Source organism: Pelodiscus sinensis, chromosome 25 (assembly GCF_049634645.1).
Source record: "Pelodiscus sinensis isolate JC-2024 chromosome 25, ASM4963464v1, whole genome shotgun sequence".
Classification (NCBI taxonomy): domain Eukaryota; kingdom Metazoa; phylum Chordata; order Testudines; family Trionychidae; genus Pelodiscus; species Pelodiscus sinensis.
The window spans coordinates 10,526,136-10,546,615 of NC_134735.1; the positions used below are offsets into that span (position 1 = coordinate 10,526,136).

Genomic DNA, 20,480 nt, shown 5'->3' on the forward strand with positions numbered 1-20,480 from the left:
GGCCAAGCTGATCCCTGCACTTCTTGGGATTACCTCGTAGCTCTGTGAGCTCTCTGTGCTGAGGAATGTCAAAGCAGCACAGCAGTCTTTCCAGCCCTCCCCCTGCAGCTGCAGCCTGCCAGCCACTGTGCTCCTAGAGCAGGGTAGAACAGGAGCATCCCAATGATTTGTTCTCCAAATGGAACAGCTCACTCAGCTGTCAGATACTTCCTGGAGCTTTGAAAGGGGAGGGGCATATGTCTGCAGGGCCACAGAGATCACAAAACACTAAGTGCAGAATTCGTAGGATACATGCTGAAGTAAGTTCTCTTGACAAAACAAACAGCAGAGTTCACAGTGGCTCTTCGTTGAAACTAAAGGGAAGGGAAAAGACAAAAGTCTCTCAGAGGGGTGGACGTTTTTTGTTGCCAAAACTGGGCATTTCTTCCGACAAAAGTCGCATTACAGTGTAAATGCTCTCACTGTTTTGTCACCAAAAGGCAGTTTTTGGTGACAAAACATGCCATGTAGACAAGGCCTTAGTGTTGTGGGGCTCTGGGTAGGGATTAGGGATGTTAAATATTGGTTAATTGAACAGTTGATTAACCTCATGAATTCTTATCAGTTACTTGACTATTGTATAGTACCCAGGGGTGGGGCCAGCAGCCAGTGCCACTCCTGAGGAGCCTCCCGCCACTCTGCACTGCTGCTTCTGTATCAGAGGCAGCAGTGCGGGGTGCCAGGCAGGAGCTGGGACACAAGGGGAGCCAGTTTAAAAACCAGCTCCCCTCACAGACCAGCTGCCTGTCACCCTGCACTACTGCCTCTGATACAGAGGCAGCAGCACGGGGTGGCAGCATCCCCTGTCCAGCGGGGGCTGAACTCCCAGGCCCCATTTGACTCAGAACTGAGGTGGGCTGCCTGCCTGCCTGGCTCCTAATACACTTTAAATACAGAACTGCAGCAGGGGTAGGTCCCGGATCCAGCATGAGCCAGGACTGAGCTGGGCTGCTGACCAGCCTGCTAAAAAAATATACTGGCAAGGGGGCGTGGAAATGCATATAGTCTATAGCATTAACCTATAATCTTTTGCTAATCGGTTATTTAACTACACTATTACTTCCCTCTTAGGGATGTCAGCAAGTAGACGACTACACGATTAACTGATACTCTTGTTGACTACACACATCCCCCCCTTGCTGCCTCTAATACAGAGGCAGCAAGATGAAGGAGCAGGAACCGGTGCACATGAAGAGCTGGTTTAAAAACTGGCTCCCCACAAGCACTAGATCTGCCTGCCGCACCCCCTCTCTGATAGAGAGGCAGCAGCATGAAGGGTGAGGAGGCAGGCTGGAGCCAATATGCAGGGGAGTTGTCCAGCTCCATGAGCCTGCCTCTCCTCCCTTATTGTCTCCTACAGAGGTGGGGAGGAGCAAGGAGCCAGTGCTGAGGGAAGCTGACTTAAAAGCCAATTCCCCCCAGCACCAGCTCGCCGGTGCCACTTGTCCCGTCCCCCTCTCCCGTTGCCTCTATCAGAAGCAGCAGCCGGGAGAAGGGGTGCAGCAAAGCAGCCACTGCGGCAGCAGTCCCTGTCCGTGGGGGGTCCGAACTCCCTGCGGACAGAGGCTGCGCCGCATCCCACAGAGCAGCCTGTATCTGCGGCGAGCCTGGGCACACAATTGCAGACAGGTGCAACCCATGTAACATCGCCGGGGCCATACAGGTAGCATTGGACATGGCCCTCCCAACACATTGCGCGTTGCATACGCAGCCCACAATGGCAAACCAGCTGAGAACCACTGCCCTGGCTATAACGGTTGCCAAGAAACCCTCAGCCACAGGTCAGCTGTGTGACCCGCGTACGCCCAACCATGCCACTGCCTGGTGAAACTGGGACGCGAGCGCCTGGCGCTGCATGACTCCCTGCAAGCCACTGGCCACCCCGTAGCCAAAAGCCGAGCCCAGGGAGCAGCGCCATGGCCTGGGCCCTCCACCTGGGCCCAGCAGGAGGCTGACCCAGCTCATGACTGGGTCGGGTTTAAAGCCCAGGCCACGCCCCTGCGGGCTGGAATAATGCCCAGCCACGCCCCTCGGCAGCACAATCCCGCCGCGGAGCAATAATGGGAGGCTGCAGCGCGGAAGGAGTTAATTCAGAGCCAGGCCCCAGCTCGTCTATGCGCAGCTGGGACTGTACCATGCAACCGGGGTGGGGGAGAGACACGTCAACCAGTCCTTCTCAGTTCTCCAAAGAGGCCTCTCTAGTCTTCTTCCCCCCAACATGTATGTAGGCTGTTCCAGGGCTCCTCGCTCCCCCATGAATGGGCTGCCCTAGGAGAGTTGATTTTGCGTGCGCAGGGCCTGCCCGCACCGATTCCGGCCGAAGCGCCCTCTCTCCCTCCGTTGCCGCTGGGAGGACATTTCTGTGGGACACGCTCAAGCTGTGGCAGCGCGGCGCCGCGGGCGGGCGGAGGGCGGCGCCGCAGCTCCGGCGGAAGCCAGTCGGGGTCCCCGCCTCCCCCGCTGCCGGGCTGCAGCGCACAGCGGAGCCGCCGCCCCGCTGGCCGGAGCGTGCAGGGGCCTGGCCCCTCCCCCCACCAGGCCCCCGAGCGACCCCTCCCCCAACCGGGCCCCGGACCGGAGCCGACCCCTCCCCCAACCGGAACCGACCCCTCCCCCAACCGGACCTGACCCGTGATTGACCCTCCCCCCAACCGAACAGGCCCCGTGACCGTCCCCCCAATTAGACCCAACCTCCCCCCCCCGCTGAGCCCCTTCCCCCCCCTCCAATGACCAACTCCTCTTCCCCTGGCTGACCGCCCCCCCAAGTCTTCCTCTGTGCCCAGACCCCATCCCCCAGCTCAGCTCTGGCCCATCCGCGAGCAGGGGCAGAGTCCGGACACGCTCCACGCTGGCTGCCAGCCCTGCCCTGCCCGCCCCCTCCCCGGCGCAGCCCCCCGCGCCATGGCCCGGCTGAGACGCAGAGCCTGCATCGCCCTCTTCCTCTTCACCCTCTTCATCTTCGGCACCATGATGGGCCTGCGGACGCTGAAACCCTCCGACGGCTTCTCAGACCTGGCCCCGGGGCTGGAGCTGGCGCCCTTCGTGGAGCGAGGGGAGAGGCGCGCTGTCTCCCATGAGGCTGTCTCCCGCCCCCAGGTGGCTACCAGCAGCGATGCCAAGGCACCGACGCCTCCCATGTACTACGACCTACACATCTTCTACTACATGTGGTACGGGAACCCCCACTCCGATGGAAAGTACCTTCACTGGGACCATGTCATGGTGCCGCACTGGGACCCCAAGATATCTGCCAGCTACCCCAAAGGGCGGCACAGCCCCCCAGAAGACATTGGCTCTAGTTTCTACCCTGAGCTGGGCCCTTACAGCTCCAGGGACCCGGAAGTGCTGGAGGAGCACATGAACCAACTGAAAGCCGCAGCAATTGGTAAGGATGCTCTGGCTTGTGTGTCGTCATTATTTCGTCAATACACCCTAACGCTTTCTTAGATGTTAGGTACCAGACGAGGCCCCAGTCCTTCAAGCTGATCTGTACAGCTGAGCTTCTGCACCCTAGTGAAGCCAGTGGTGTTCCAGGCACAGGCCTGCTTGCTGGAGGAGTTTCTGGGTGAACAAGATAAGAATTTTTAACATACTGGGGAAAGGCCAGTTGGTGCCAAGGAGGTTAAGTTAACTAAGATGTAAGCACCAAGAAAAGGAGACACTGAAGAACATAAGAATGGCCAGAGTCGGTCAGACCAAAGATCCATCTAGCCCAGTATCCTGTCTACCAACAGGGTCAATACCAGATGCCCCAGAGGGAGGGAATACAACAGGTAATCATCACGTGATCCCTCTCCTGTCATCCATTTCCACACAGAGCCGGGATGGGTCGGAATTTTGTCCTTAGCCTAATAGCCATTGATGGACCTAACCTCCATGAATCAATCTAGCTTCTTTTTGAATCCTGTTAAAATCCTAGTCTTCACAACACCCTCTGGCAAGGAGTTCTACAGGTTAGCAGTACAACGCAGGTGCAGTAGCAGTAATAGGAATTAATTAAAGGAAATTGTAGACTGAACAGAAAAGAAAATGTACCGTATAGTGTTTCTCCAAATGTTTACCTGCGTGCTTAATTTTACTTAGGTGAGCACTCACACTGAAGTTAAGGGGGTACTTGCATGACTCAAGTTAAGCAGGATGGGAAACACAGTTATAAACCCCAGGGTGTTAAATGCACCTTTACCTGAGTGCAAGGATTTGAAAGACTGTCATGCTACAAACTGAAGTAAAATGTCTACATGAAGACTACTAGAAAACACTGATTACAACTGGTCGAAAAAGCAGCTTGTAGCAAAGCTACCAATTTTCAAAAGTTGTTTGAATAAACTGCATGCCTTTTGCCTTCACAAAAAGTAAAAAACTTATTTAAGACCCTCAGAAGGCATTGTTGGAATGAAAATAATACTGACAGGTTGGGTACATTCTGTGCTTGCCTTAAAGGCTGTTTGCTTTTCAACTTGCATATTTTGCTGTTGAGCTTGCACAGTGTAGTAGTATACATACAGCAGACCAATTATATACTGTATTAAACAGCCTCATTAGCACTGGTGCCAAAGTGTATTTTATTAAGCAATCGGCCCCTTCAGGTTTGTGTGCTATACATGTTCACATAGGACAAGTGAATTCCAAAATTAAACAAATGCTATAAATTGCCAAATCTGACTCTTGAATGGGGCAGATGTCCCAGCTCTCACGATATGAAAGGTTTTAGGGAACCTTTGACTCCAAACATTAAGGATCTCTGAGATGTGGCAGCCTACTACCTCCCTAGCATTGGGCTGAATCAGTGGTACATTCACTGTCATCAGCACCTCTTTAGGTAGCATTGGGTGTGTTTGATCTTGGAGATTTCCCATCCAAGTACTGGCCTAACCCAGCCCAGTCTGCTTTCAAGGTCAGGTGGGATCACCTGAGGAAGGTAGCCTGAACCTGATCAAAACAATCAACATTGGCTCTGTTCCAGTGAAAATTGCATACATTTGAGTAAGTTAATGACATCATTATGTGATTGTTAATGAAATAGTGAGCAAGAGGAAGTCAGTTGCACCAGTTCATCCTAATTTGGCCTTGTACTAAAGTGGCTTTGTTTGCCCTGGATTCAGTCTAGTTCTCCAGCCATCACCTAAGATGCAAGTAGCTTGCTAGTTTGGGACTGTTAAGTACAGATGAAATTTCAGCACCTCCCTACTATGGACAGCTCCATTATTAAATTACAGTGTTGGTGAACAAAAGCTTCTTTATAGACAGATACTTTTCATTTGAAAGAGGTCATGGTGTTTACCAGCTTTCTGTCAATTAACCCTTTCCTTTTCAAATGCAGTGTCTTTGTGCTATAACAGATTTAAAACAGCCATGCTGCAGATCTTCCACATAACTAAACAGGAACGTATTATTAATCCAGACTAGGGTCTTTCCACCATGCACTTGCTCAGGCACTTGGCACTCCCCCTCTTATAGAACTCTGCCAATGGTGATGCTATTGAGGAGTAGGAATTTTAACTTCATCCTGAGGAATTCTCAAGTTATTACCCTGCTACTAATTATACCTAACAGTGTGACCATCCTGCAAATGCTTGAAGATAATTATTCCCATCTCCCCACACCTGGGTGTCAAGACATAGGCTCTATCCAGCCTGGAGCCTATCACCCTCCTATTTTAAGGGGTTTCCTCAAATCTGAGCTGTAACTCCTTTGACAACTAAACTTAGAGCACACTGTGCAGTTAGACTGACTCGAAACAACGGGAGTTGTGGTGCTGTGGGGGAGAGGCAGAAGGCAGGCAGGGTTTAAATATCATTGCATTTGGTTGGTCCTGACCTGCAACTTGTCGCAGGAGTCCTGGTTTTGTCATGGTACCCTCCTGGCTTGGCAGATGATAACGGGGAGCCATCAGATAGTCTGGTGCCATTTATCTTGGATGCCGCACACAGATACGCCATAAAGGTAAGGTTGCTCTCTCTCTCTCATTGTTTGAAGCTATTAAACTAATTGCTCAAATTAAGCAGGAGTTGCTGCTGTGCTTCTCTGCAGGAGCCTGCTCTTCTGTCTCAGTGGCTTTGTGTTATTTTTAACTGCTCATTATGGGAGGCAGTGGGGAGTCTTTATTTTGCCACAGCTGAGCACAAACAAGCATCACTTCATGAAAGGGCTTAACAGCTTGTTTTCACAAACATTAAAACTAATCTGGACAAGACTACTATAAAAAGCATTTTTGCACCAGCTTCCAGGACAGGTGACGTGCCCTATTATGATGGAACGAACCCTCAGCTAGTTTGCTGCAAGGGGGCAGGCAAGGTAGCGTCTGTCTAGGGATATAAAATTCCATGTAATTGGGGAACTGGTTAAACATGAAGCAAACTTCACATTTAACCAGTTATCCAATTGGAGTGCCCCTCCCGCCACAATCTGGCTGGAGTGGCCCCTGCTTGCAGCCCCCCAGGTCCACCGCAGACGGGGCAGCTCCATATGCCAGGAGCAGCTCCTGTTTGTGATGCACCCATGGAGCTTGAACAGGCTCCTGCCCACAGTGGGCAGAGAGCTGCTCCAGCCCCCACCAGTTAACCGGAACCGGTAAGCATCACCCATGAAAGGTGATGCTTACCAGTTAATCTATCACATTCCTACTTCTATCAACTTGGGATGGGCATTGTGACTTCTTCAGAGGGCTTGGGATCTGCTGACTTTGCCACCTGAAAAGCATGTGCTGTAAGATCACCGTCACCCCATCTCTGGGATTTATTTTGAAGGTTGCCTTCCACATCCAGCCGTACAAAGGGCGTGATGACCACACTGTGCATGAGAACATTAAATACATCATAGACAGGTAAGTGCTTGGCCTTCAGTAGCTGCCACGAGCGCACATTTCAGGCCCAACAACGGGGTGGGATACAAAGCAGAGTTTCAGGCTAGCCATGTCTCACTTGCTCTGTGTGTGAACTCAGTGGCTACATCTACACTGGCATGATTTTGCGCAAGAACTCTTTTGCAGAAGAGTTCTTGTGCAAAAACTCTTCCAGAGGAGAACGTCTACACTGGCATGTGCCTTTGCGCAAGGGATGTGCTTTTGCGCAAGAGCATCCATGCCAGTGAAGACGCTCTCTTGCGCAAGAAAGCTCTGATGGCCATTTTAACCATAGGGCTTTCTTGCGCAAGAAATTCATGTTGCCGGTCTACATTGGCCTCTTGCGCAAGAACAGTTGCGCAAGAGGGCTTATTCCTGAGCAAGAGCATCATAGTTCTTGCGCAAGAAGCCCCGATTTCATACATTAGAACGTCAGTGTTCTTGCGCAAGAACTCACGGCCAGTGTAGACAGGCAGCAAGTTTTTGCGCAAAATGTAGACACAGCCAGTAAGTTATGCTGCAGGGTGCAGTAGCAGAGAAACTCAACACAACATCATATAATTGTTTATAAATCACCTTTTACACATATGGCCTCCTCAGCAACCCTGAAGAGTATATTAGCCCCAGAGTCTGTAGAAGAAGCCATTGCCAGAAGTCTTAACAAGAAAATCAGATGTAAATGCTGGGGAAGCTTTTCCCCGAGGGTCACTAGCTGGAATGTAGGCGAGCCAGGCAGTACCCCAAAGCTGTTACCAGTTTGTAAATGGGCATGTGTCCGTGCAGCGTTTATTGGCACATCGAGGGCAGTCGTCCCTGCAAGTTGTCTCGAGTGTAAGCTAGTCTGATGGGAGCCTACCAGGAATGCAACAAAGCTTTCCTCTTCCTCCAGGCATTCCCTTGGGGTGGTAGAGTGGGTCTGAAATGCTGGTCAGTCCAGTGCAAATCCTCACTTGTGTCTATCCGGGGGCAGTGCAGCCGAACCACTCTGGTAATGGCAACACAGGGTGCATGGGAAGGATGAAAGTGAAGCATGCAACTGAGGTGGGTGCCAGGCTGCACTTGCCTGGTAATGGGAATACCTGCCTGCTAGTCAACATGGGGCTTGCTCCCCGGCTCCCGATCTCTCACGGAAATGCTGTGTGCTCTCTCTAGGTATGGCTCTCACGCAGCTTTTTATAAGTACAAGACCAGTACAGGACGGAGCCTCCCATTATTTTACATTTATGATTCTTATCTGACACCTCCCGAATCCTGGGCCAACCTCTTCACCCCATCGGGCTCTCATTCCCTGCGCAATACCCCGTACGATGCAGTGTTCATAGCACTGCTGGTGGAAGAAGGACACAAGCATGACATCCTCTCCGCAGGATACGATGGCATGTACACGTATTTTGCATCCAATGGCTTCTCTTTCGGATCATCCCACCAGAACTGGAAAACTCTCAAAGCCTTCTGCGACTCAAACAACCTGATGTTCATTCCCAGCGTCGGCCCAGGCTACATTGACACTAGTATCCGCCCATGGAACAACCACAACACTCGTAACCGAGTCAATGGGAAATATTATGAAACAGCTCTGCAGGCGGCACTCATGGTGCGGCCGGAGATTGTCTCCATCACTTCCTTCAATGAGTGGCACGAAGGCACTCAGATTGAGAGAGCCATCCCTAAGAAGACACTGACACGCCTGTATCTGGACTACCTGCCGCATCAGCCGAACATGTATCTGGAGCTGACCCGCAGGTGGGCAGAACACTTCAGCAAGGAGAAGGAGCAATGGCTGATGTGATCATTCTGCATGGGAAGCCTCCATGCTCTACAGCCCGTCCTTGCTCTACGAAAAAGGTCACAGTCAAAAGAATCGGTTGTGAGATGGGTGCTTTAAGAAGCCGTTGGGAAAGCAGCTTATGAGTCACAGTGTCTGATCAGGGCTGGTAGGTTTATCCAGTGTTCTCCATGAACAGCCCGGAGGATGGTTTACAGCACCAACTCAACCACCACAGGTTGAAATGTTAGTGAGTGGAGGAGTCTCTACGCAGCTCTCAGATCTACTGCTGCTGTGAGTTTAGGACAAATGTCCCTTTTAAACTCTTCTAGATCTGAACTGGCCTGTAAGTGACCAGACCAGGGAGTGAATGAGCAAGAGATCAATTTTTCCTCCGGTGCAGATGTTTAGTGTGGTATTTTACGTATAAGCTGGGCTCCTAGCCCTAGCATGTATTTTATCCTTGGCCCCTTCACCAGTTGCCTGCTGATTATATACTCCTCACTCCACTAGCAGCTCTTAAGAGTGTGACTCCCCTTCTTAGTTGATTAAAGAGTTAATTGTTCCTCAAAATTGTTTATCATAGAAGAAACTAAACCATGCAGTTGACGACCCTTTGGTGCGGGGTGGCATCTGTGATCCATTCTACCCAAATAACTAAAAATAATTAGAGCTTGAATGCTGGTGATTTTAAACCTATTGTATGTATTGGCCACCAATGGACTGCAAATGCTCTTTTAGTGTTTCACATGTTCAAAACTTAGCCTTAACTTTGTTTTACTCTCCTCTCTAGAATCAAAAGACGTGCAACCAGTGGCAATAAACTGTAACAGAAAACACTAATGTGTTCTCCCAGAAGGAAGTTACATCACTATAGAATAAATATCCTTTTTAGTAACCATGGTACATGCAGGCCCTTCTAAATCGGTTGTTTTAAGAACTCGTTTGTACTTGTCTTTTTCTTAATAAAGTGAGAAGTGGCAGCTTTAGATCTGAGTGCATGAAACTACCTTTTTACATTAATTATGCTTAATTTATACAGATTTGGACTTGCTGCAGTTAAAGTGCTAGTGGTTTTGTTTTTCTCCATTGAAATTACTGTCATTTGCATTACATCTGGCATATCGCTCCAGGTCAGTAGTTCTCCACGTGTGGTCCACAGACCGTCTTGCAGGGCTCACCTCCTCTGCAGCAGGGAGCCTGCACTGGCACTCCAGCAATATCCCCCCTTCCCCCACAAGATTGGAGCACCCGCACTGGTTTCTCTTGGTGCCCCCCATCCCCATCATGCAACCAGCCTCCAGACCTGCTCACTTGCACCCTCCTTCTCCCCCCACTCTGCTCCTGTACCTCCCTCCCATCCAGACCCCCAACCCCACACTGCTCCTGCATCCTACCCCTCGTGCAAAAAACAGGCATTAAACACCTCATCTACCTTCATGGCAGCTATTAGCTTTCCTTCACGGCTCAGTAGCACTCCTAGAAGCGCTATCTTTCTTTTAAGAACATAAGAATGGCCATACGGGGTGAGCCTCGTGATCTAGTCCCGTATCTTTTCTTCTGACGGTGGCTGGTGCTTTAACAGGAATTAACAAGGCAGTTACTGAGGGATCCATCCTCTGGTCCAGTTCCCATGCCAGGCAATTAGAGCCTTAAGGACACCCACAGCATGGGGTGCATCCCTAATGATTTTGGCTAATCACCAGCAGTGGCCCTGTTCTCCAGGAACTTCTCTCATTTTTTTTTTTAATCCTTCCAATTCTTTTTTGGCCTGTCTAATTCTACTTTACCACATCATTTGCCAGAGTTTGTGCTGCTTCGTAGTTTCAACAGTAGGATCTGATTTCCAATTTGTAAAAGGGGGGGGGGGAGGAGGGTGTCTTTGTCTGTCCTCTTTTATTGTGGGGTTTAACCAAGGTGAATTTTTTTTGTCCTTTTTTAAAAATTTGTTGAGGAAATGCATTTGGGCTGAGCCTCTACTTCGGGGGTTCTATTTTCACACAGCTCGCAGGCATTTCACTCTTGTGACTATTCCTGTTTGACTCGCTTCTTCCTTGTGGGGTGGTTCCCCCTTCTGCTATTCTGGCGGGAGTCTGTGAAGTTCAATTTAATTACATTAGAGTTGCTAGTAAGCCATTCAGCTATATTCATATCTTGCATCAGCTCTCGCCTCGGACTAAATCACTGTGGGTTCAAGAATCAGTCGTTAATGGTGTCTAGAAATTTTATTTCTGCAGCCCATCCAGAGGTGACATGTAGCCAGTCAAGAGGGGGAGCTGGAGCCCCCTTATTGGTTTTTATTTTTGTAGCCGCTAGTACCAGTCTGCTCAAAGGGCCACTCACGGGTTCGCACTGCTAGACGCCTATTACTCAAGCATGGACTCTCTTGGAATAGAGCTTCAATGGCAGAGTTGGATTAATTTACAATTTTCTGTTTGAATCTCTTTCTTCAACAACCTCCTGTTTGTGTGCACATTGTACCCTGTTCTTACCATGTCCCATGGATTACCATCCATCACATTTCTATACCTACTAGATCAGTCGTATCTACAGCATGACCCAATGTCCTGTTTTTAGAGGGACAGTCCCATATTTAAGCCTTCCTGCAGGTATCTCAACTTTTTCTTAAAGTGGCAAATTGTCTCCATCCTGGCAGGCCCTGCTGGGAGCTGGAGCTTTCTTTGCACATCAGCCACTTGCCACCAGCAGTGAGCGCAGGCCCCAATGATTGACCATGGGGCTGGGTGTACAAGGCAGGTGGCTGCTCCCCTGCTGGTGTGTGCCAGCCAGGCCCTGCCCCAGTTCTGAGCTCAGAGCAGGCAGGGGCCAGGTTTGTGTTGGCCTTTTTCATGCTTGGCCTCTCCTTGCTTTGTGCCTTTTCTCCCTCCTCCCTATCCTCCCTACAGGGCATATCCTGCACCCAGCCCCTGGTAGAGAACCAGCCCCTAGTTGGAGTAGAGATGTTTAATCAACTAGTCGATTAGTTGATATGCAGGGATTCTCTCCTCCCCCCCCCCCCCCCCCCCACACACACACACACATCAGCCTTTTAAATGCAGTAAGAGCCGCCTGGCTTTTAATACATTTAAAAAGCAGAGGCTCAGTATCCTGGGACTGGGTGCATGCCAAGAAACAGCTGGTTCCCGGCTCATGCCTGGTCCCCGCTACCCTCCTGCCTCCCATTGGAGATAGTGCTGGGGGGAAACCAGCTTTTAAGCTGGTTCCCCCCAGTACAGGCTCCTGCTCTCCACCCTTGCTGCCTCTTGTTTTTCTCCATTGAAATCACTGACATTTGCATTACATCTGTCATATCTCTCCAGGTCAGTAGTTCTCCACGTGTGGTCCACAGACCGTCTTGCAGCCCCCACCAGCTCGGGGCTCGCCCCCTCTGCAGCAGGGAGACTGCACTGGCACTCCAGCCAAGGGGATAGAGGCAGCAAGGGGCAGGGAAGCAACTAGTCAGTCAACTAGTCGCTTACATCCCTAGGTTGGAGTGCTCAGCTCACCAACAGCCTGATCCTCAGGCCCTTTCCTTCCCTCGCTGCCCCTGGCTAGGCCAATGCCCTGAGAAAACCCAAGACGCTCCAGCCTGGGTTGCTGGCCAGGAGCGGAGCCCTCCATAGCGCTGGCCCAGGGAACCTTCTCTGCCCCTCAGCTAAGCTCTGGCATGATGGTGGAAAGTGATTTCCAGTCCATTCGTACCCATACCCTGCAGGCTCCACAACAGGCCTGAGTGTTGGCTTAGCATCCTCTTCACTTACTCCCCTCCAACACCCCCGCTCATCTCTGTGGGCAGCACATGAACCGCCTGTTCGGGGAGGCCAAGGTCTGGTCCCGGCTCCTCCCCCACCACCCTTAGTCCCAGCCCACTGGCTGGCCTTGGCCAACATCTCCAGGAGCACCAGCTGCCTGAGCACTGGGCAGGAGGCCCCAGCTCCAGAGCACCCAGTGGCCCTAATTGCCCTAAGTCCCAGCCACCCACTGGCCTACCCTACCCTCAGCCCCAGCCCACTCTGGGGAAGCAGAGCAGCCTGGCTGTGGGCTGCAGCAGCAGAGTGAGCAGCAGGATGGGGGCCCTCAGGGCAGAGCCTCCCCTGGCCTGCAAAATCTGCCACCTACCCTGGGTCCTGCCGCCATCGAGTGCAGAGCTGCTTCCTCTCCTAGGCACCCTCCCCTTCTGAGCCACCTCTCTGGCTGGGTTTGCTGAAGCCCCTGCAGTCAGATTCCCTGGGCCCTGGTTAAGGCCAATGGGTTTAACCCCTTTGTGCCTGCACTGTAGCCAAGGAACAGGAGGCAGCTGGGTTGATAGCAGCCAGCAGCAGCCTGGAGGTGTTAGCTACCTTGTAACACGGGGAAAGTGTGGGGCATGAGTTCTGCAAAGACATGGTCCAGCTCCCCTCCCTTCTCTCCTGCACAGGGCTGAAAGGCTGCTCCCCGCCACATGCTGGTGTGGAGCCTGACAAAGCTGATGGGGGTATGTGACCCTGCATGCCCCAGAAGAGGCAGGTGGGCCCAGATAAGCATGGAGGGCCAGCTCAGTCAGTCTGCCCCTCCCCCGTGAGAGAGATGGACATGTCTGTGTGACACCTCTCCTCTGAATCCTAAACTCTTAATTAAATAAAAAGAATCCAGCTAGAGGGTCTCTCTTTGTAACAGGGGCTCAGCGAACTCCATATTAATTTGAACCCGTTTTTACTGATTGCCACTCAACGCACTTGAGTATGAATCATCACACCAACTATCCACTATTGGACATAGGGCAGTATGGGTCACCCTACTTTTTAATACCAAGTACTCACATTCATCTTTGTATTTCAACTCTTGGTGCTCATAGAACCTCTGCCTGTTACCTATTAAGTGCCTTACCCGGTGTGGCTTCTGTCCCTCATCCTTGCAGTTCTGTCCCTCCACACTTGCGCTATTCTTTTGTATTCCTCCTCAGCACTGTGTCCCTCTGTCCACTTTAAGGACCTGCCAATCAAAACATCTTAAAGGGCTCTAGGTGCAAAGTTCTACACATGGTACCAGAACATGCTCCAGTGAGTGGAAGAGTGGAACAAGCAAAACATTCGGCTCACTCACAAAAACACCTGGGTTATTAAGCCCTTCTTAATCTATTTTTCAAGATGTGATAAGAGTCCAGCTCCTCCATGCCTTGCTGTATGAAGTGGGCTGTGCTCCCAAAAGCTCATGATACCATCTACACTTTTTCTTAGTCTAAGGTGCTACAAGACTATTCGTTATTTTCTTGTTTAGCAGTGTCATCGTTGTAGAAATAAGGGTTTGACTAGCAAGTAATGGTAGGCTGTACCGTGATTAATCTTAGAAAGATGAAGCCATCACCTTCAAAAATAAACTGTATGTACAAAAGCCCCACTTACACAAAGAAGCACTGCAGAGATCCAAAACTCCTTAAACGTAAGCATTTATAACACAGAACTGTGTTAAAAACAGTTTGGTCACCAGTTTTTAAATACTACTAAATATTCCCCATGAACAAATTGATTTCATGTTAGTGTTCCCTGAATAAACAGGCTTTTAAACTGATCCTTGCCCGCAGGGCAGCTAAATAAGGAAAGCAAAGCATCACATTGCCAAGATATCACAAAGAGACGTTTGCTTATTTCAAAACCTAATAAACCCCATTGCTCAAGGCAAATGATCCCTTGTACAGTAATCAGGGATATTACACTTGCATCAGGAGGTCAGAAGTACTTGGTTCGTTTCTTACCCATGCATAGCAAACCAAGTACCCATTACACACAAATGATGAAAAGACTCCGGATGAGACGTGAGGACAGTTACAACCATTGACCTTATTAAACAAGGCCATCGCCACTGGCTTCCTGAAGAGACAGGCACACAGTGCCCAGTTTTACCGACTCTGCACAGCTTCCAGAGTTTGGGATTCATGAACAAGAAGGTTCTGGTGTCAAGCCATATTTCTTCCCCAGGATTTCAACTGTCGGTGTCAGTGCACTGTGGAAATAAAGGCAAACGGAGTAGTGACTAGACAGGAGTTTCCCTTTGCAGGGCTCAGTTAGCTCCATGGTTAGTTTTGTATTTTGCAGTTAAGGGAGGATTTGAGAACAAGCTGCACAAAGTCACCTTCAGCTGAGCAGTGTGAAAAAGGGGCATCTTATGAACTATAAATTATATCCTGCTGAACCCAGTAACTCAGTCGAATTTCAGCATCTTTGGGCAGGTGAGTTAGGAGTTAGAGAATGTTGCACATTGACATCATACAATAACCACTAGGGATGTTAAATTGTGATTAACTAATTGATTAGTCGATGGGATTTCCATCGACTATTCAGTTAGTCGATAAGGACTAGTGTGGCGTTCTGTCTTTGAAATGTATAAGAGCCCCAGCAGGGGCTCCTGTGCATCTCAAAGACTGAAACACCCCATGGAGCCCTGCTGACATAACGCTCCGTGCGGATGCTTCCAACTTTGAAATGCACAGAGCTAGAACTCGGGGGGACGGCGGGAGGAGGAACCAGCTTTTAAGCTGGCTCCCCCCAGCATACCCTCCACCCCTTTGCTGCCTCTTTGTGATAGAGGGAGCAAGGGGGGGGAAGATTTTACTTACCGGATAGTCGACTAGTTAATTAGTCGCATACATCCCTAATAACCACTGCAGGGAAACAGGCAAAACAAGCCCTGTCTTTTTACTTTCACTTTAGGTAAAGCAACATGCAGCTGAAAGCTGCAACTATGGTCAAAGTGTGCTTACCAGCCAGGCCGGATAATGGTGTATTTCCCAGATACGGACAAGTCGACCACTGTCGACCCCAGACGGCACTCTGGACTCTGGATATCTCCAATTACACCTCCATCAATGACCAAGGATAACTGAGGCCAAAGGTCACGGAATTCCTGAGACAAGACGGGAAAATTGGGTTCAGTCAACCAGACTTGAAGGGTTTTGGTTTAGTTTTTAACTAAAGTGCCACAGGTGCCGCGCAGCAGGACTCTAAAGGGCGAGAAGACAACTGTCTCAGTGCGTCTGAGCTGAACACACCGCAGATGTCGTCATTTGAACACACAATTTCACTATTTTAGGAGCTGAAATTACCCTCTAAGGACTCTCAGGGTCAGGACCTTCTGCTGCACAATCACATGAGATACACAGGAAGCATTTAAGCAGTCTGCATTTTAAACTCCCCCCATCCTCAATCTTTAGAGAGTATCTCAGCCCAGCCGCAGGGATTGTAGGCTAGAGACAAGGGGCCCTGCTACAGAAATAGCACAGCCACTGTGGAAAGGTCCTGGGGATTGCTGTACAAACAGCTTCTCCCTCCTCCTATCGGAAATCCTAGAACAGCAACTCTCCCCGGTGACCAAACCCGCCTTACCGTGACAGTCAGCGTGCTCGCCTGCGTACTGAAGTTAGCACTCGTTAAAGCCAGTGGTCCTGAGCAAGCCTGTGCCAACTCCCTAATGAAAGGGTGATTAGGAATACGAACGCCAACCAACTACAGGAGAAGAGAGGTACGTTTACACACAACAGCCAGAGAGGAGGCACTTACAGACAACACTTAGAGCTACAGATCAACCATGTATCCCATTACATTGTATGGGGCCCTGTTAACCAACTGGTGGCCTGATGGCCAGATCTTGCCCACGTGATTCCATCTCGCCACAATTTTCAGCTGTGGTTGGATATGCCCTGACACACGGCACAACCCAGACTTTTCAAGGGTAACAGGTATCATTCAGCCCCATAAGCCACCTGTGGAAAATACACACAGGCTCTAGCTTCCCCCTTCTTGCAGGAACCTCCAGTCTCCTGCCAGCCCGCAATGCCTGGTCTCTACAACCTAAGGGGGGACTGGGCCCGCTATCCATGCCTCCCTGTGGTCAGTGCCGCACAGACCTTACTGTTGAGGTCTGAGCAGCACACACAGGCTATGTCTATACTCGCAGCTAATTGCGCAAGTATGGCCGTTCTTGCGCAAGAATCCACAGAACGTCTACACTGCCCGCCTGCTCTTGTGCAAGGAAATTTACAGTACGGCGTGGTAAGAGAGGGCTCCTTGCGCAAGAGCTGCGCTCTTTTTTAACAGGTGTAAGCCCTCTTGCACAGGCGCTCTTGCGCAAGAGGGCAGTGTGGACACTCGGCAGGGATTTCTTGCATGAGAAAGCCCTATGGCTAAAATGGCTGTTGGAGCTTTCTTGCGCAAGAAAGCGTCCACACTGCCATGCGAGCTCTTGCGCAAAAGCACAGCGCACACATGGCAGTGTGGACGTTTTCTTGCGCAAGACTTCTTGCACAAGAACCCTTGCGCAAGATGTTCTTGCGTAAGAAGCTGCGAGTGTAGACATAGCCACAGAGACTGCAGCAAACCCCCTGCCGGCCTCTTCCCTGAGACCTGGGTAAAGAAAAGGGACACACCACCTACCATTTCAAACCTTTCTGGGGCACATGTGCCTTGATATTGCCTTGAAGTTCAACTTCTGATTTTCAGACTATCAGAGAAGGAACTAAGGTCTGAACCTTGAACAGCCTGTGGCCCTACTCAGGGCATTTCTTAGCTGCTGCTTCCAATGTTTTATTACAAATATTGATATTGACATTGAGACTCAAGTGCTAGAAATTTTTTTCACAGGGTTCTCACTAAGACATGAACTATTATCTTAGTTAAATTCTAAATCCTTTTAAAAAAAAAAAAAGGAGATCTGACTCTAGAATCTAGAATTCTATTTCAGCATATGGTTCAGAGTATCCAGTTTGGACCACAGAACAGGAAGAATAGGTCTCTCTCCCAGCTTCATAAGCTGTCTGAGGCAAGCACCCAGCACATCAAAAACTACCTGTATCATATTCAGACAGGTGACAAGGACACCTACAGGTAACCAGATCCTGGTACATGTTCATTATTGACAGGGCAGGAACTAGCCTCAAGACAACATCAGTCAGCGCTGAATGCAGTGAACACAACGAATGCGAGCAGGAAGGACAGGAGAAGATTGTGACCTGACACACATCTCTGCAATCTGACATGTCCCAAAGACTTACCGACGTTAAAGGGTTCAGGTCTTTATTGAGTCCCTCAGAACGCTGCAATACTAGGGTCACAGGTCCTGGGAGTAGGTCCTGTAGCAGCTCCTCTGGTACACTGACATGACAATATCTATAAAACACATTGAGAGGCACTGAAAATTGCTATAAGATACAGTCACAAAAGACTAGCCATCACTGGCCAGGCTTCCACGCTCCGAGTACAGCAACTCCCTCCTCTGAGCTTTTACAGTTTTGCTATTGCACAGTTAGGATAAGTAGCAAAATGCAACAAAGAGATGCTGGCTCTCCCATACCAAAGCATCACACAGTGAGAATTTGGGCAGCCCCGGCCCCCTTCCCTGGGCTCTCTATCCCCATTTCAAGGTACCTGCTCTACCATAAGCTGTGCTGGACACAGATTCTAGATGCTCAGAGAAGATACAACTTAAAATCTATATTGTGAATACATCTTCCCTTCGCCCCCCATGTTGCCACATTAGATATTAAACTGAATAATGAAGATTCAATTTACTTTTGTGATTTAAGCTACTCACATTTTGCTCAGTATGAACCATGACATCAAACTATTCCGATTTGCTTTTACTATATACCACTTTGAGTATTAAAAACTGAAAACAAAGGTGACTGTAGCTACCTGGAAAGTGCCCGAGTGCTACAAAGGAAGCCTTGCTTAAAAACAACTTTCCACTGAGATTTCATAAAGCATTTCTGATGGTTTTCCAAATGCTGTTTTTTAAAAGATTGGGTCCTACTTGGGTCCCCACAGTGGCTCTAGCATTCACTGAGAGGTTAGTGTCTGGCGCCCCAGTACATGCCTACCTGTAAATATGCTCCACATCTCCAAGACAGATTGCCAGAGGTTTACTTCCATTTCGCCCTTTCAGATTATAGATATTTTTAATTGCTTGAGAGCTCTGGGCTAGACATGCTATTCCATAGACCGTGTCGGTTGGAACTGCTACCAGGCCGCCTTCCTGCAGAACGGTCACCGTGGCATTTAGGATCTCCTGCCAGCCTGTTGGACAGCAACAGTGCAGCATTTAAATCACAAAGTGAACACATGGCTCCTTCCCTGAGCTGTCACCTTGTGCCATCCCTAAGCCAGCCCCAGTGCTGCCCATATGGTGCTGGCTGTCTCAGGGTATGTCTACACTAAGAGGTTTTGTTGACAATGCTTATGTCAACACCCAAAAGTCTACAAAACAAAAATCAACAGGTTTTCACACTTGCTCCTTCTGATGACAGATCATGTCCATTTTGGGGTGACCATCATCGATGGTGTGAGCAATGCACTCTGGGTTGTGTACCCCACAGTGCAGTATTGGGCGAAGGCAGAACTGATCACCGAGCATCTTGGGGATTTCCTCTGAACTCTCCCAGTCTCCTCAGCTGCTGAAAGCGGCATCATTAGTAGCTCTGTCAAAGCTGCAAGCAGCCTCTCTCTTCCCTCTGCAGCAGCGGTCTTGCTAGCACAAGGCAGAACAGGAGCAATCTAATGCAGCGTTTCTTAAACTACGTTCCATGGAACACTGGCGTTCCATGAACAACTCACAGGTGTGCCACGACCTCTTCTTTGTTTTTGTCTTTTTTGGTCTGACAACAACTTTTTTTAAGAACATTTTCACAGGTGTTCTACATGAAAAAATATCATTGTGTGCTCTTCCGTGGCCTCAAAAAGTTTAAGAAAGACTGATCTAATGATTTATTCTTTGGAGCCCCTCACACAGATAGGTGAGCTTTGAAAGGGGGAGGGGTGCAAGCCTGCAGAGATCAACACAGGGAGCAGAGCCAGCAAGGCAGGCATTGCGGGATACTGACAGACATCAATTCTATTAGGCAAAACTAACCACAGTGTCCGAATACGCTGGCTCTCTGCTGACAATAAACTGGGGGGGAGAGTAAATAAATTAATGGAGATTGACAGACATCAATTCTATTAGGCAAAACTAACCACAGTGTCCGAATACGCTGGCTCTCTGCTGACAATAAACTGGGGGGGAGAGTAAATAAATTAATGGAGATTGACAGACATCAATTCTATTGGGCAAAACTAACCACAGTGTCCGAATACGCTGGCTCCTTGCTGACAACAAACAGGGGGGAGAGTAAATAAATTAATGGAGATGCCTATCTCCTAGAACTGGAAGGGACCTTGAAAGTCATCGAGTCCAGCCCCCTGCCTTCACAGCAGGACCAAGTACCATCCCTGACAAATTTTCGCCCCAAATCCCGACATGGCCTCCTCAAGGATTGAGCTCACACCCCTGGGTTTAGCAGGCCAATGCTCAAACCACTGAGCCGCCCCTCCCCTCTCACGAAGGGCTGCCAGTTGTTGGGTTTTTTGGTCGCTGAAACGGGGCATTTTCCGAACGCTCCCCCGGGTTGAGGCCCAAAGGCGGTTTGGGGGGGGGGGGGGGCAGACAGAGCGTAGGCAGGAGCCGGGCTGCTCTGCCGCAGGGGGGTGAGCGCAGCTGGGAACTGGCTGCTGTAGCGCGGAGCCCCCGGGCCGCTCTCCGGGGGGGGCTCCGCTGACCGCTCCGCCAGCGCCCCCATCCCGCCGCGGCCCCCCCCAGCGCCCGGCCCGGCCCGGCCCGGCTCACCCTGCGGGACGCGCTGCGCCGCGCTAGGCCCCGGCCCGGGGAGCGGGAGCGGCCGGCGAAGGCCCCGCGCCCCCCCGGCCCATCCCGGCCCCGCGCCCCCCAGGGTCCCCTCCGCGGCTCGGGCGCAGCCAGCCAGCGCGGATCCGAGCGCACCCAGCATGGAACGGCAACTTCCGCTTCCGCAAGGAAGAGCCGCGATGGCGTCAT

At 50.3% G+C, this 20,480-nt stretch overlaps 2 protein-coding genes across 4 annotated transcripts; one reads left to right on the forward strand and one right to left on the reverse strand.

Annotated features, from left to right (window-relative positions):
* The first annotated feature begins 2,127 nt into the window (after positions 1-2,127).
* On the forward strand, positions 2,128-9,634 carry MANEAL (mannosidase endo-alpha like). Of its 3 annotated transcripts, none has more exons than XM_025190237.2 (5): positions 2,128-3,424; positions 5,873-5,982; positions 6,786-6,862; positions 8,033-8,623; positions 9,439-9,634. In XM_025190237.2, exons 1-5 carry the CDS (start codon positions 2,941-2,943, stop codon positions 9,473-9,475), a joined length of 1,299 nt encoding a protein of 432 aa, XP_025046022.2. In that variant the 5' UTR covers positions 2,128-2,940; the 3' UTR covers positions 9,476-9,634. The 3 variants fall into 3 exon arrangements, 2 of the variants coding, with proteins under 2 accessions (XP_025046022.2, XP_006134310.2); XR_012897559.1 differs by having other exon boundaries at positions 2,129-3,424; positions 8,033-8,939; XM_006134248.4 differs by having other exon boundaries at positions 2,129-3,424; positions 8,033-9,634.
* A 4,419-nt stretch (positions 9,635-14,053) lies between these two features.
* On the reverse strand, positions 14,054-20,480 carry YRDC (yrdC N6-threonylcarbamoyltransferase domain containing). Its single transcript, XM_075908539.1, is given in 7 exon segments — positions 14,054-14,624; positions 15,382-15,524; positions 16,004-16,123; positions 17,668-17,782; positions 18,493-18,688; positions 20,274-20,432; positions 20,435-20,480. Coding segments are annotated over 7 exon segments (849 nt in total). The 3' UTR covers positions 14,054-14,554.